This window comes from Chanos chanos, chromosome 8 (assembly GCF_902362185.1).
Source record: "Chanos chanos chromosome 8, fChaCha1.1, whole genome shotgun sequence".
NCBI classification, from domain to species: Eukaryota; Metazoa; Chordata; class Actinopteri; order Gonorynchiformes; family Chanidae; genus Chanos; species Chanos chanos.
In genome coordinates, this window is record NC_044502.1 from 36,717,667 (window position 1) to 36,731,174 (window position 13,508).

Here is a 13,508-nt window from a genome sequence, read left to right on the forward strand (position 1 = left end):
CCGGAGAACACTTTACGGAGTGGTTCGACTATCCTGTCGTATATACAAGATCTTGGTGAAAAATTAATGCAACTCTGGACGGAAACAAATGTTGTGACGTTGCATAAGTTTGTCGAAACAACACCGTGGCGAATGCGAGCCATACTCAAAGCGAAAGGCGGCCCAACGAAATATTAGAGCGTGCGACTTTTTTTTTTGGCCAGGCAGTGCATATATGTTAATGTACACAGAAATTTCAGTAGACCCCACAGCAGAGACGGAATAGCAATCTTCAATATTCAACACACTCTAAAAGGCACATAACCATATCTACTCTATCCCTTATGGCAAGCAGCACAGCGCAGTTCAAGGCAGGACAGACAGTGCATGAAACACCAAAGGAATGATAGCTTTCAAAGCACACTCCCTTGTCTCGGGTTGACGAGAACCCTCTGTGGGATCTCAGTGTGCATGGGACTCCTCCAAAATGCTATCCTGCCTGACAGGAGTCCACAGTTCAGCACTGGAGGAGTTGGCTGTACGAATAGTCTTTAATCAGCTTGCCACACGTGAAAAGGTTCCAGGTACTGACAGGGTTAGGGTGAAACTAAATTTCCCCCCTTAACCGATGCTATATCTACTTAAAACAGTTTACCTGTCCTAACTAGCCATTCATCTGACCTTGTCTCCAGAGAGCCTAGTACCCCTTAGAGAGATACACAGCAGAATCCTGTGAGTCACCACATAGCCAGCTAAATCAACTTTTCATTGTGACATCAGCGTCTGTCCCCTCTTCCCCCAACCCCGACTCCATTCCTCCACTTAAAAGTTTGTGCAAAGTCCTAGTACTTGACAGTAATTAGTCAATTATTCAGTGCCTTAGTACTTCTCAGACGCTCCCATTATGCATAGTGGAAAAAGCCATCACACTACTTCATCTGTCAATGTAAAACACACACTCACACCATTAATGTTTATGTGACTTGGCTAAAAAGAGGATATGTGGGTCAGTGTATCTGCCAATCAGAAATGTCAGAGGACACAAATACACATTTAACTAAAACCATATGTCGTATATGCAATGTCATGGATGTCAGTAAAAAATGTCACTAAAGGTGGTGAACTTTGGGAAATCCCAAAAACAAAATATAAAGTTGGCAACCCTGGTCTAATCTTAAGCTTGAGGATCTGCTTACATTTTTCAGACTCCTCATGCCCACTGACCATAATCTCACGCATCTGAAATGGTATTCAGGAAGTGACTTCATGCTCCCAAGTGTTTCTGTCTGATAATTAGTGTGACTGAGGGGTCAATCACACCGACCTGTCCACATTGGTGGGAGAGAATGGTCTGCAGCTAAAGTTAACAGTTTGAACATTTCGTTTAAAGCTTGCAACACGAACATCTTAAATGGTCTGTCTAAATGACCCCCGTCAAACTATCTAGTCAGAATTCATCAGAAAAACTCTCAGCATACAGGAATATGCCTCTCGCCTCGAGAGCTCTGATGAAGACTAAAGCGACGCAGCAGTATGGCAGGGAGACTGAAGTAAAGGAAAGCGTATGAGGCCCAACTCACACCAGTGACCATGGAGCCACAATTCGCTGGGTCCCCTTATGGAGAATGAAACTGAGAAGAGCATGAGGAGTGGAAGTGGGCAATGTTAATGTCAGTGTTGAGGATGCAGTACTCACTCCCTCATGCGCTGTATTCTGCTCTTCACCATGGTACAGTTAATGCCGCGGGTTCCCTGAGCAGCTGTTAGAGGTTCTGATCTCTCTGGTGCAACACTCGCAGCTCCTGAAACAACATACATAGCAATTTTTTAGTGTGGATTTATTTTCAAAACCACACAGACACACACACACACACGTTTGTACTCATATCCTAGTGGGGACTTCCTTTGACTCCCATTATCCTGTAACTAAAGAATACTAACCTATCCCTAACCCTAACCTTAACCAAAGAAATGTTTTGACACTTTTTGTTTGATCAGTAACAACAATATAGTTTAGAAAAACGTTGTTCTCCTAATGGGGACCAGCATTTTGGTCCTCACCAGGCACTTTTGTCAGATTGTGCTATCTTACTGGGGACTTACCTGTCCCCAGAAAGCCACCATTGCATGCACACACACACACACACACACACACACACACACACACACACACAGAGATACTTAACGATATCAGTTACAGATAAATAGCATCAAAACCAAAATTCTGGGTCTGTATGAGGGAAGCTTTTATTCTTTTGAAAAATGTGCTGATTACTGGGCCATAGCAGAGAATGTCAAGCAATCAATCACAACACAGCATCTTGTCTACTCTGCTTTTTGAATAGTCTCTGATATACTAACTATCATCTCTTTCTCTTACTACATTTCCTGGAAATAATGAACAGTGTCATGTTCCATTTGTTGACAGTGAAAGACCATCACACTTTTGTGGGGGCAGAGTCTTTAAAAAATCTGCCATTTCCGTAATGATACTGTCTTGACTCATTCAGCCACTTCAGTCATTAAAAGGCATATCCATCTAAACAACATACTGGAGCTGTTTTGGAACAGCTGATTTTTTTTTATTGATTCTATGTATCACTCAGGGCTGGGTATTATAGATCTACACTACCTCCTGAATAGGATGGTAAAATATTACAAGGAAATAAATTACATAAACCAACAGCAAAACATCAGCCGTCTCCAGGACAATAAATAAAAAATGCTTATCTGATTGAATTTTACAAGGAAATTTATGATGTATCTTTAAAAGGAGCCATCAGCTTTCAGAACAGCAGGGTGAAAAACAGCTTAATGGACAATATTTACGATATAAAGTATTACTGGATTTGAAGCTCAATTGTTGTAGCTGAGAAAGAAGAGATTTCAAAGCAAAAAGGGAAAGTTTGTGTGTTAGATGTGAAGTTTAGTCTCTTGTTCTATGTAGGCCAGTAGTGAATAAAATCAGACATCTGAAAGCTCCCCGCACACAGGTGATCAAGGAGAAAAGAGGAGTCTCTGAGCTGTCAAACACACTGACATGAGCTCTCTGGTTCACTGGGCCTGGTCAGATTCTTTGTGTGTGTGTGTGTGTGTGTGTTTGCTGATGGTGGAACAAGCAACAACTATATATTATCTGTTGGACATTATTTCTGTATATCAGTAGGTTAATTTGTTTGCATTTCTAGCACCCTCTGCAAGACTGTAGGCTGTTTGTTTAGTGTTCAGTTCTGATGCTGGATCAAAAGATTTCTTACCCTTCATCTAATATTCCAACACTGAGGTCATTCATCTTCGTGAGTTTAGAAAGGCAGCTGAATTTGGAAGCGAAAAGACAAATTCGAGTCTACTGGATATCAAGTGGAAGGACTGCTGACACCAGGATTTTCAAATAGAGTCAGAACCACAGTCTCATCATTTTTTTAATTCAGAGATGGACAGGACAGGCTCCCCCCAACGATTTGGAAATCAAGATACCACTCTGTTCATTGCTTTTGTTCTCTCTCTCTTTCTCTCTCTCCTACTCTCTCTCTCTCTCCTACACCCAAACCCTAATTGTAACCATGACTCAAACAAAAAAGAAAAAAAAAAAACCTCTCACATTTTAGATTTACTAAAAACAACAAAACCTGTAAAATGGTCCTATTCAGTGATTTTACTATTGTGTCTACTCTATGATTTTAAGGGTGAAAACTATATTTTTAGACAAGTACACACAGACACACACGCATGCAGTATGCTGACGCTGTTGGAACGGACACAAACACGATTGTACAAGCGAGAAACACTGACTGGAAGAATAATTATACAATAAAATTTAAATGTTGTGCAAAATATTACAATCAACGTTAAGGGAAAAAAAATCAGAAACAAGGAGAACACTGACACAGTGCACATGAAACCTAAAGAGGAAATACAAGTCATGGAAGAAACTGAGAGCTCCAGAAATACTGATTCCAACACTATCGATGAGGAAGTGAGGAGAGTGGACTTGATATGGCTAGCAGCTGTAAATAGCATCACAGAAATGACCTAATCAATGTAAATGCCAGGCCTCCTTTAGGAGAGAAAAAACAAAGACTGTCCAGCAGTTTCCCTTCACTTTCAACATGAGAAAAATACTCATCAATATCAAATATGTCGAAAGGAATGCAATTGTCTAAAGCAGTTAATCAATCATTCTGTATCAAGCTAAATTATTATGCTAGCCATGCTTTACGACAATGTGTCATTCCTGGATGACTTTGACCTTCAAGAATGAGATTTCTGCTGACCTATCATCTAATTGGCCAGTCAGAAATAGAGAGGAATGTCATATCTCAAATAGTTCAGTGTGTGTGTGTGTGTGTGTGTGTGTGTGTGTGTGAGAGAGAGAGAGAGAGAGAGTGTATGTAAGAGTGTTGTGCTATAGGGCAGGGACAAACTATGTGTTATAGCAGGAGGACTACAACCACTATGAATCAACCAGAGAAAGAATGTAATACACTGGACAAACAGGCATACTGAACTGCAGTGCTCCTGGTCTATTCAGAGTGTGGTGACTTGTACTATTTACTAAAACAGCACAGTACCAAAACCCATTCATATACAATATCACTGTGGATAAATGATCATTGCTCACCTCTGACCATAGAAAGTATTGATTTTATAGTATAAAATTTTATTCTTCTGTGATGTGCTTGAAGAAGACAGTGAAGGATGTACTCACCACTTGAATCACCTTCTAGAACATTCTTCATATGTTTGATCATGGCCTCCAGGTCACTGTCCTGTGGGAGATACAGAGAAGGTGGAGGTCACACTAGACAAAGAATTCTCCATCTTGCTTCTGAGGATACTGGGGTCAGTATTAAACACACCATATGGCCTCCTTTGCCTTGATTATGAAGCTCTAGAGACTCATTTCCATTCTGTAGGCTGAGGAAGGAGTCTGAGGTCTAAGCTGAGGCATAGAAACCCACAAATTATCAGTGCATACTGACTTCATCAATCACAGATGTCCACAATACACCAACCCGCAAGAACAATGGTTTAAAACAAGAGGCCACTGGACACCAAAATCACCTGCATGAAAAGAAGGACTTTGTGTCAGTTGGGACACCAGACCCAAAAGATATTAAATGAAAGATGCTCAAGGATAAGGGCCGTAAGAACATCTGTTTGTGTGTGACCTCCTGTTAGGAGTTCCAGGGATTTCACTAGGTCCCAATGGCATCTAACAAGTAAAGTTGACACAAGAGAGTGAGATACAACTGAGGCAAAGGTAGCGGTAAAGCACCAAGCATCTTCATCATCATTATCATCCTCATCATCGTAGTCCCCACTGTAAGGCAACAACATCTCCTCTTCAAGGTCTAGCTCAAGATTTGCACTCAGATTGGTTTTTGAAGAAGCGTAGGAATAATTTCACTAAGAATGGGACATTGTAATTGCATCTGGGTGGGAGTATTTCCTTCTGGAATTGGATGTGTAGCAAGTATGCTGGTCACACAAAAAATAACAACAGTAATAAAACAAAAAATTCTAGCGCCCAAAAGAATCTTCCTTTAAAATAAATGCAGTTCCTTCAGCGCCCCCTCTTCCGCTCCCCACATGAAAACAGCCGTCCCACAATTGGGGAAAAAAAAAAAAAAAAAAAAACATTCAGCAAACCAGTGCCTTTTTCTCTGCGAAGGAACTAATTATCAAATATCCACTGGGGCAGAAGTCTATTTCATCTGAGTCTCTAGTCTCATCTGCTTAGGCCATTTCTTTTTTTTTTTCCTCCCCTCCAACAATGACAAATAGTTTTAATCTATCTAGGCCCGTCTGTCCAAATGGTGAGCTTGGCGGAGGCTGGATTGCGGACTGAGAAGCTGGTCGAGGAAGCAGCCTGTGGGCTTCAGTGTGCCTTTCATGCACTTTACCCACTTATGAATGAGTGGATTCTGCCGCTCTGCTCTGGTCCCTCTGGTGTGGAGGTCACACTGAAAAAAAAAAACATCCTCCATCTTTTTTCACCAACCAAAGTTAACGTCATTAGACCTTTTGCTATGTATGTGATATGCTTTTGCGTTACAATTTACAATTTACAATTTGTAATTTGGCATTTCGCAGACGCTTTTAACCAGCGTTATGCTAGGTGATGATTTATGATCAGGAATATTTTTGATGCAGATTGCCCTCTTGTACAAACATTGTATTTGGTTGAATTATTGTGACAAAATGCATAAGATACATATAGCTGCGTCTCATATTCATGAGCAGGTCATTTAAAGAAAAAAAAAAGATGGCAAATTGTGGTAATGTCATGGGTGATGCTATGCTAACATGAGCTAATGTACAGATGAATAATTCAAAAGGATAAAACAGAGGGGCATGAGAGAAAGGCTGAGTGCTGGGCAGACAGCGTGGCTCAAATATGTACTTAGGCCACTCCAGCCTTTGAGTTTGAGATATGGGAGTCGGTGTACCTCCGCTGTAATTGAACATGGAATAAACTAGAAAGCACATATTAGTAGAAAGCAGAACTTATATTCACAGCAAATATGGGAGTACAGACAATATCCATGTAACTTATTTAGTTCAGAATTAGCTGGGTTTTTTTGTTTTTTTTTTTACCATGAAACACGGGCCCTATGAGCCCCCATGGGGCACAATCGATAGACAGCTGCCTGAAGAGACCAGATGAATTTCATATTCTCTTAAACATTGCTCAGTCAGACCGTAGACAGATTTTGACTGACAACCTCTTCTCCCCCTGTCAGACAGCTTCGTTCTCCTCACCTGTCCGAACGTTTGATGAAAGGTGTCTGATGGCACGGGCTCCTCAGGGGCCTCTTCCCCCTCCTCCTCCTCCTCCTCTTCCTCAGAACAGGACTCAAATCTCTCTTCATAATAATAAGCCTCTGCACTCTGCGGATCTTCAGGAATGTCTGAGGGAGACGAACACGTACGCACACGAACAGGGACACACACACACACACATACACACACACGTACACAAACATGATGGATTTTAGGAGGTATCACCTGATGCAATGTGCAATGTACTGCATGTGTGTCATGTTAAACTTGGACGATCCAATGGCAAACCACATGTGCAAGAATCCAAGCAGAAAAGCCCATCTCATCTACACAGGGTCAGCCAACAGTTGTAATAGCTAGCAGGTGTTGGAAGAGAATGTCACACTCATATGAACATCTCACACACACACACACACACACACACACAAACACACACACAGGTGCGCTTTGGTCTGGCAGGGTTATCTAATTCCCAATTACACTATTTCATGCCAGTGATCCTATTAGTTGGCCTGGTGCTGCCAGTTCCTGGGTCACACTAAGAGGCTGAAAGAGAGAAAGATGAAGGGAGAGATGGAAGGAGAGAGAAGCGAAAGGGCGTGAATCCAACTGTGCTCCACACTGAAGGACTCTCCCATTCCCCGCCTGAGTGATTTCATTTTCTTGTTTAGCACTTTCCACCTGAGCACCAAACTGGTCGTCAAGGAGAAAGGGAGAAAGATGCCATCTTTGGCAGAGTCTTTAAAGCAGATCCAAAAAAAACTATAGACACAGCGCACTCAGTCTCAATTCAAAACAACAATCTCACACTGTACAGTCCATCTACAGGAGAACCTCTTTCACACTCTTTCAAGGTGACTATTAGACCCAAGGTAAATCAGGTTTGGGGTTTGAGGAAATGAAATCATTTGTTATGTTGTGCGGTTCTGTCAACTTTGTCCCATTGGACACCTCTTTTTGATAATGAGATCAGTCTTGAGTGGATATCTAGTATAAGAACGTAGATGAAGATTCATTTTCCACTCCATTCAATCAATCATTCGAATGCCGTTCAGCTGGCAGGAACAGCGTGCTTTTAGTCATCGAGGTGTAAGCTGGCAACAGAAGAACTTACTATTAGAACATCGTGTTCCTCCTCATAACTTTAGAACTCTTCCACCCCCTCAACAGGGTTCAATAAACACTAGGGATATATTTTTGCTGCGCGTCTTAAAATCTATGAACAGGGACAAATGAGACTGATAAATGATGAGCTTTTCCCAATTAAATGACCTCAGGAGTTACCAGAGATGGTCAGCATTTTCGGTCGACCCTGTCCTGGCACCAGATTTCATTGATTTTAATTAGCAATGTTAATGCCTCACCTGAATTGCTTATGCAAACAAGGATTACCTGTTTTTTTTTTATTCATTAAGTATTTTATATTCACATTCTGACTTGCACTGTCAAGGTTACACAAGCCTACAGTGAAGGCACCTGGCTGATTCTTGGCCCCTGTGTTGTCATCTGCCTGTTCAGTGGCTGAAACATTGTCTCAGTGAAAAAAAAAAGCTCATATGGTAGTAAAGCATAATGTTTCATAAAATATTGGTAATGAACTGGTGAACTGATTGGTTAACTGATAGACTCATGTCACCTGTGGAGCAAGAATGAGATACAGATAGATGTGATAAACAGGTATAGGCAACAGCAATCAACAGAAACAGATTTGAGAGAGAGAAAGGCAAAGAGAGAGAGAGAGAGAGAGAGAGAGAGAGAGAGAGTGAGAGAAACAGAGAGAGTAAGAACGTTGGTAACATATACCGTTCTACTGAGACCTCAGCTTCATTGTTAGAAAAAAATTAAAGCTATGTATTGTTTTGATAATTAACAGATAATGAAATTCTTGAAAACTAAATATTGCCTCTGAGAGCTTTCTAATGAAAAAAAACAAACAAACAGTCTTACAGTGTAATATCAGTGCTATTCTCTCCTTTGATCTGTTATTTATTTACTCTGCAACAGAACAGCCTCAAAACTTTCGGTACACAGTATTATCAACTGTACACACCACTGCATCGCTCCAATGTCACCCATATCAGAAACAGGTGGGCATCCTCTATATGGGAAAATCTCATATATTTCTGTGCGAGAAATAGTGAGCAGAAAATGATTTTCTACAAACTTATTATCTCTTCTGCTTCCTCTGCTGCAGAGCAGATTTACGACAGCTGTGTCGGGGAGAAGATTCGGCACTCACTACTTATCTTAGCTAAGGTCTCTCCTAACCCTTAATATAGTATTTAGAAGAAAACCAATGATTTAAAGACTTAAAGGAGGTAAAGACATAGTAGTAGTATATTGCATTTAATAACACAGTGAAAAATTTATTAGATCTGCACATCACACATTGCTTCCATCTGTCAGGGCTTGCCTTTCTCTCGCTGGGCCTACGCACACTGCTGTTCCCCCTACCTCGCTCGTTTAAAACATCTAATTTCCGTGGTAATTTACAGGGCTAAAGTAATTAAGGAGAGGAGCAGATGGATAACCTTGCTGCATTTCCTGAAAGAGGATCTCAAAGATTTATCGTCACAACAATCACACAACTCGATTTTTTTGGGTCAAGGAGGCGTTTTTGCCTGCGTTCGGCTCAGCTTTGATTAGGATAATGATGATGACAGTAATGGAGATTCATTGTGAGGAGGCACAGTGAATTATCGTGGCTAAAACAGGTTTCTCTTGTAATTTACGGAGTTTCAAAAAAAAACACCGGCAAACAGATGAACACTCAAAAATGTATTTTTGCAGCTGAAAAGAAAATAAGATGATGAGCATTTTTTTGCAGATATTCTGACAGCGTTGGGTATATTATCCTGGTGACAAAAGTCTGTTTTTCTCCTTTATTAACACTTCTGCGATCTTGTCATTAAAATGTGTATTTACAAATATATATCATTGTTCAGAAAAAAAGTCTAAAAATGTAACTCTTGTTAACTTGTTTTGCATGGATTATCATGCCACTCCAAAGAAAAAAAAAAAAGAGATGCATTTACCTATTCAGAGAAAGAGCATGTGTGAAAAGGTTTGTTCTTCTCCCAAAGATAATGTCAAACTAGATCAACTGTCCAAAAATATTCCTTATAAAGAGCATCACTTGACCTTCATGGAATCAATGCAGTGAATGCACGTAGGAGCATAATTTAGTTTTCCTTAACAGCAGGTGGCTCAACAAACAGGGTGCTCAAGATAAAACTCTTGACACATGAATAGAGAAGAATCAGTCCACACTGGTTTCCTGTTGTCCCAACTTTCAAAGTAAACCCTTTATCTTTAAAGAGGTATAAATAATGCATGATTTTAAGCTGCATGTTTTCTGAAGTTGGCATATGTCCCACTATCCTTTGATAGGAGGCTAACTCCTTCGCCTAAAGGCTTGTTGGACAGTAAGCTCTGGGGCTCTGTGGTTGTATGTTGCCCTGCCACTGACCTTAAAGGACCACTTATGCAATACATGAAGATATATTACAGTAAGGAACTCCAGAGGTATTGCAAGAACAAAGCAAAGCACAACAATACACAGGATCAAAGCTGAAAACACATGACCTAACTCTTAGATCTTCCTGGTACTGCTCTGTTTTACAGCAAAACAAATCATTCAACCATCGTCGACACCAACTGCTCTAAGCTAAACAGTCTCAGGAGCTTCTGGCAATTTTCCTTTCATGACGTCGTGTGCCGCACTCAGCCACACTCTGGGGGAAACGAGAAAAAGAATATATACATGTATACAAATACGTATAATATACTTACTGAATTTTTTCTTTTTTTACACACTTTAACAGGCACTTTTGTGGAAGATTAATCAGTTTACATTCTAAATTCACTTGACTACACAGTGAGTGTGTGTGTGTGTGTGTGTGTGTGTGTGTGTGTGTGTGTGTGTGTGTGTGTAAAGCACAACACTCTATAAGGTATAATACTTCTGGTAACATGTCCTGTTGAATGTTCAGTTCAGAGTGTAACCGCAGAGAGAGAAGCAGTGAAGCATCAAGAAGGCATTGAATTTTAATGGTGATCTGGGAAAAAGGGAAAACCTTTTTCTGATGAAAAACTGAAGTTTTCACAGAGACTGATACGAGACTTAATTTCATCAAACAGACATTAGGAGAAACACTGCGGTGAGAGAGAGAAAAAAAGAATTAATCTTATCATCAAGGGAACTCAGTTTCCTTCACATTTTCCCTCAAGAAAGCACTTGCTGACAGTTTGATAAAACTAAGTCATTTCTAAGGATTGCTTTCGATAGGCCTATTCAGGGAAGCTGTTACTATATCCCCCAAGGTTTTTGTCCATGCCTTAAGAATAGGACTGACCAGCACGGGGTTCCGTTTTCCTCATTACTTGCAGAGGATTCTGGGCCACAGTCTGTGACATTCTGGATAAACAGCTTTCCCTACCCCCTGAGTTAGCAAGTCAGCCAGCAGCACAAAGCACCTGATCCCTTTTTGTTTAGTGCCTGCACACCTGGTCTAAGATGCTTATCATTTTCAATAGAGCTATTACCTGCTCCGTTTCCACATACGGCCGTACCTCCTAGAGGCTCCCATTAATGTTCAGATTCATATTAGCCTCCCTGATGGCTAATGCAGATACCAGCTGTCATCTCATATCTGCTTATTTGTCCACCTGACCCCTAAAATTCATTTGCTGTTGTTGTGAAACACTCACCATGGCCCAACGATTCAGATGTGCACAGTTGATCTCCCATTGGCCCAGGGTGCTCTGTTGGGGTATTTCTCTGGGCCGTGACTTGTTGAATTTGGCATGCAGTGTTTTCTTCCCTCTCCTTTCATACAAACACAGGGGGGGGGAAAAATTCCATTTATGTAAGTTTTTAGTGGGCGCTTCATTTTCCTTGATTTCAAACTTAGTTGCAAAATGTTGGATACAGACAGCGCGTTGATGAGCGGAGGACTTGGCTAATTGCAGCAATTACATGAAGAGAACAACTGCTCAGAGAAATGCCAAGGGAAAAGTTTGAGGTTTAATGTTTGGAGTTTCAGTGAGAACTTTGAGGGAATGGGGAGAACTAAATTTAGTAAAATCTATTTTGTTTCACTCTGACCTTTAAAATATAGTGCCGAAGCTCATATTCAAAGAAAAAGATTGATTGACGTCACATTTCTGTAATGTCACCCTGACCAAAGCAGAGAAAAACTTACATTTAAAACATCCACACTGACTTTCTGGAAATTTCTAGACCGAAATTCTTGAACGCGAAGACGATTTTCTTGATACTTTTCCTCAGCAACTAGCCTGTCAAGGTATGTTAAAAAGATTAAAAGCTAAATACAAGAAAAAAAAACCACAACAGTGCTGGAGTCAGTGTAAGATATTAATGAGAAACAGTTTTGAAAGTGCTCAATAAAGGTTTCCATTATTAAATGCTGCACTAGTTTCGGATGTGACAGAGTATGTCTTGTTTTCAAGCAAAAAGAGACAGGTTTTTAATTTATGGTGGAATGAGAAAACTACAGAATAGCCTACATATATGGAAAAATAACTTAAAATGTGTGAGTGGGTTAGTGCAGAGGTAAATGAACTGAATTAAAGCACATCTATACTTCATCTAAGATCCAAACACCTCATATAATTAACTGTCTGCTAATCTTTTGCCTGAGAAGGACCTGTTGTGTTCTGGAATCAAATACGAGAGACGCAATCTGATTTCTCATTTATTATGTATGGAAAGTGCAGAATGTACTGAGGACATCTGTCACATGATTAAATTTGACTCCAAATACAACTGAAAGCACAGCAGCATTTTCAGTGAGCGCAAAGTGTGAATGAATAAATATTCTGCAAAGCTACGCCTCCAAACCTTTCCTTGCAAAATCTAACTTTCAGGTGAAAAGACTGCCATCAAAAAGCAAAGCACTCTAACCCTAAAAGAGTTTGTGAACAGATGGTATTGCTTTGCTTCCAAGGACAGTATATGTGATGGGAAAACCACTGAGTTTTAAAAGGTTGTGAATTCTGCTGGTAGGCACTGTAACTGCTGCTCTGTAACTCACTTGAGTTTTCTGGCCTCCTCGTCTGCGGCCTGGAGCTTCCGGAGCCTCATGCGCTCTCTCGGGGTCATCTTCTGCACCTCTGACCTCTCCCGCAATGTCTGCAGGTGAACCTTCCGTCTGTTAAGACCAGGAGCAGAAATCACAGAGAGCAGTGAAGGCTGTGTGGATTGAAAGACCACTGCTAGGCTGTATTAAAATAAAATCTCCTGGAAAAAAAAAAACTCATTAAAAGCAAATTATTAGTGTGTTTAAACATTTGCAATTTTTTCATAGTCTGTACTCTCAGAAATAGAAATGTCAAGGTGTAAAGCTGCAATGATCATTTAATAGGGCTAGATTTTGATAACATCAGGTTTAACATGTGTACATCAATCTCGCTACAAGACATTTTCTTCCCATGCTGTGCTTCAGTGGGCACAAAATGGGCATTTGTGCTTCAGTGGACACGGAAGCCAAGTGGACTGGTCGTTTTTAGTCAAGGTTTTAAATAAGCCTCCTAATATCTCTGCAAAACGCCTGCTGGAAAACACCTGATTCATAATGCATGTCTGCCACGTGTTAGAAAGACATCCAGAACAATGCAATTTTGACATTTTAGACATTTTTTTTTTAGGTCGAGGCTTATTGTGATTGGCATGGGACCGTAGGTGATGAAATCTTTAATTAGCGTGTTCAGGGATGAGGGAA

General features: G+C 40.5%; 1 protein-coding gene across 1 annotated transcript in view; it reads right to left on the reverse strand.

The window, feature by feature from the left end:
- Nucleotides 1–13,508, reverse strand: part of nek11 (NIMA-related kinase 11) — a 48,406-nt gene that overhangs the window by 12,143 nt on the left and 22,755 nt on the right. Inside the window, exons 9-14 of the mRNA XM_030783161.1 lie at nucleotides 12,822–12,938; nucleotides 11,970–12,063; nucleotides 11,476–11,593; nucleotides 6,745–6,893; nucleotides 4,688–4,748; nucleotides 1,676–1,781 (exon numbers count right to left, since the gene is read on the reverse strand). Coding sequence (XP_030639021.1) covers nucleotides 1,676–1,781; nucleotides 4,688–4,748; nucleotides 6,745–6,893; nucleotides 11,476–11,593; nucleotides 11,970–12,063; nucleotides 12,822–12,938 — 645 coding nt within the window. The remainder of the gene's footprint in view (nucleotides 1–1,675; nucleotides 1,782–4,687; nucleotides 4,749–6,744; nucleotides 6,894–11,475; nucleotides 11,594–11,969; nucleotides 12,064–12,821; nucleotides 12,939–13,508) is intronic.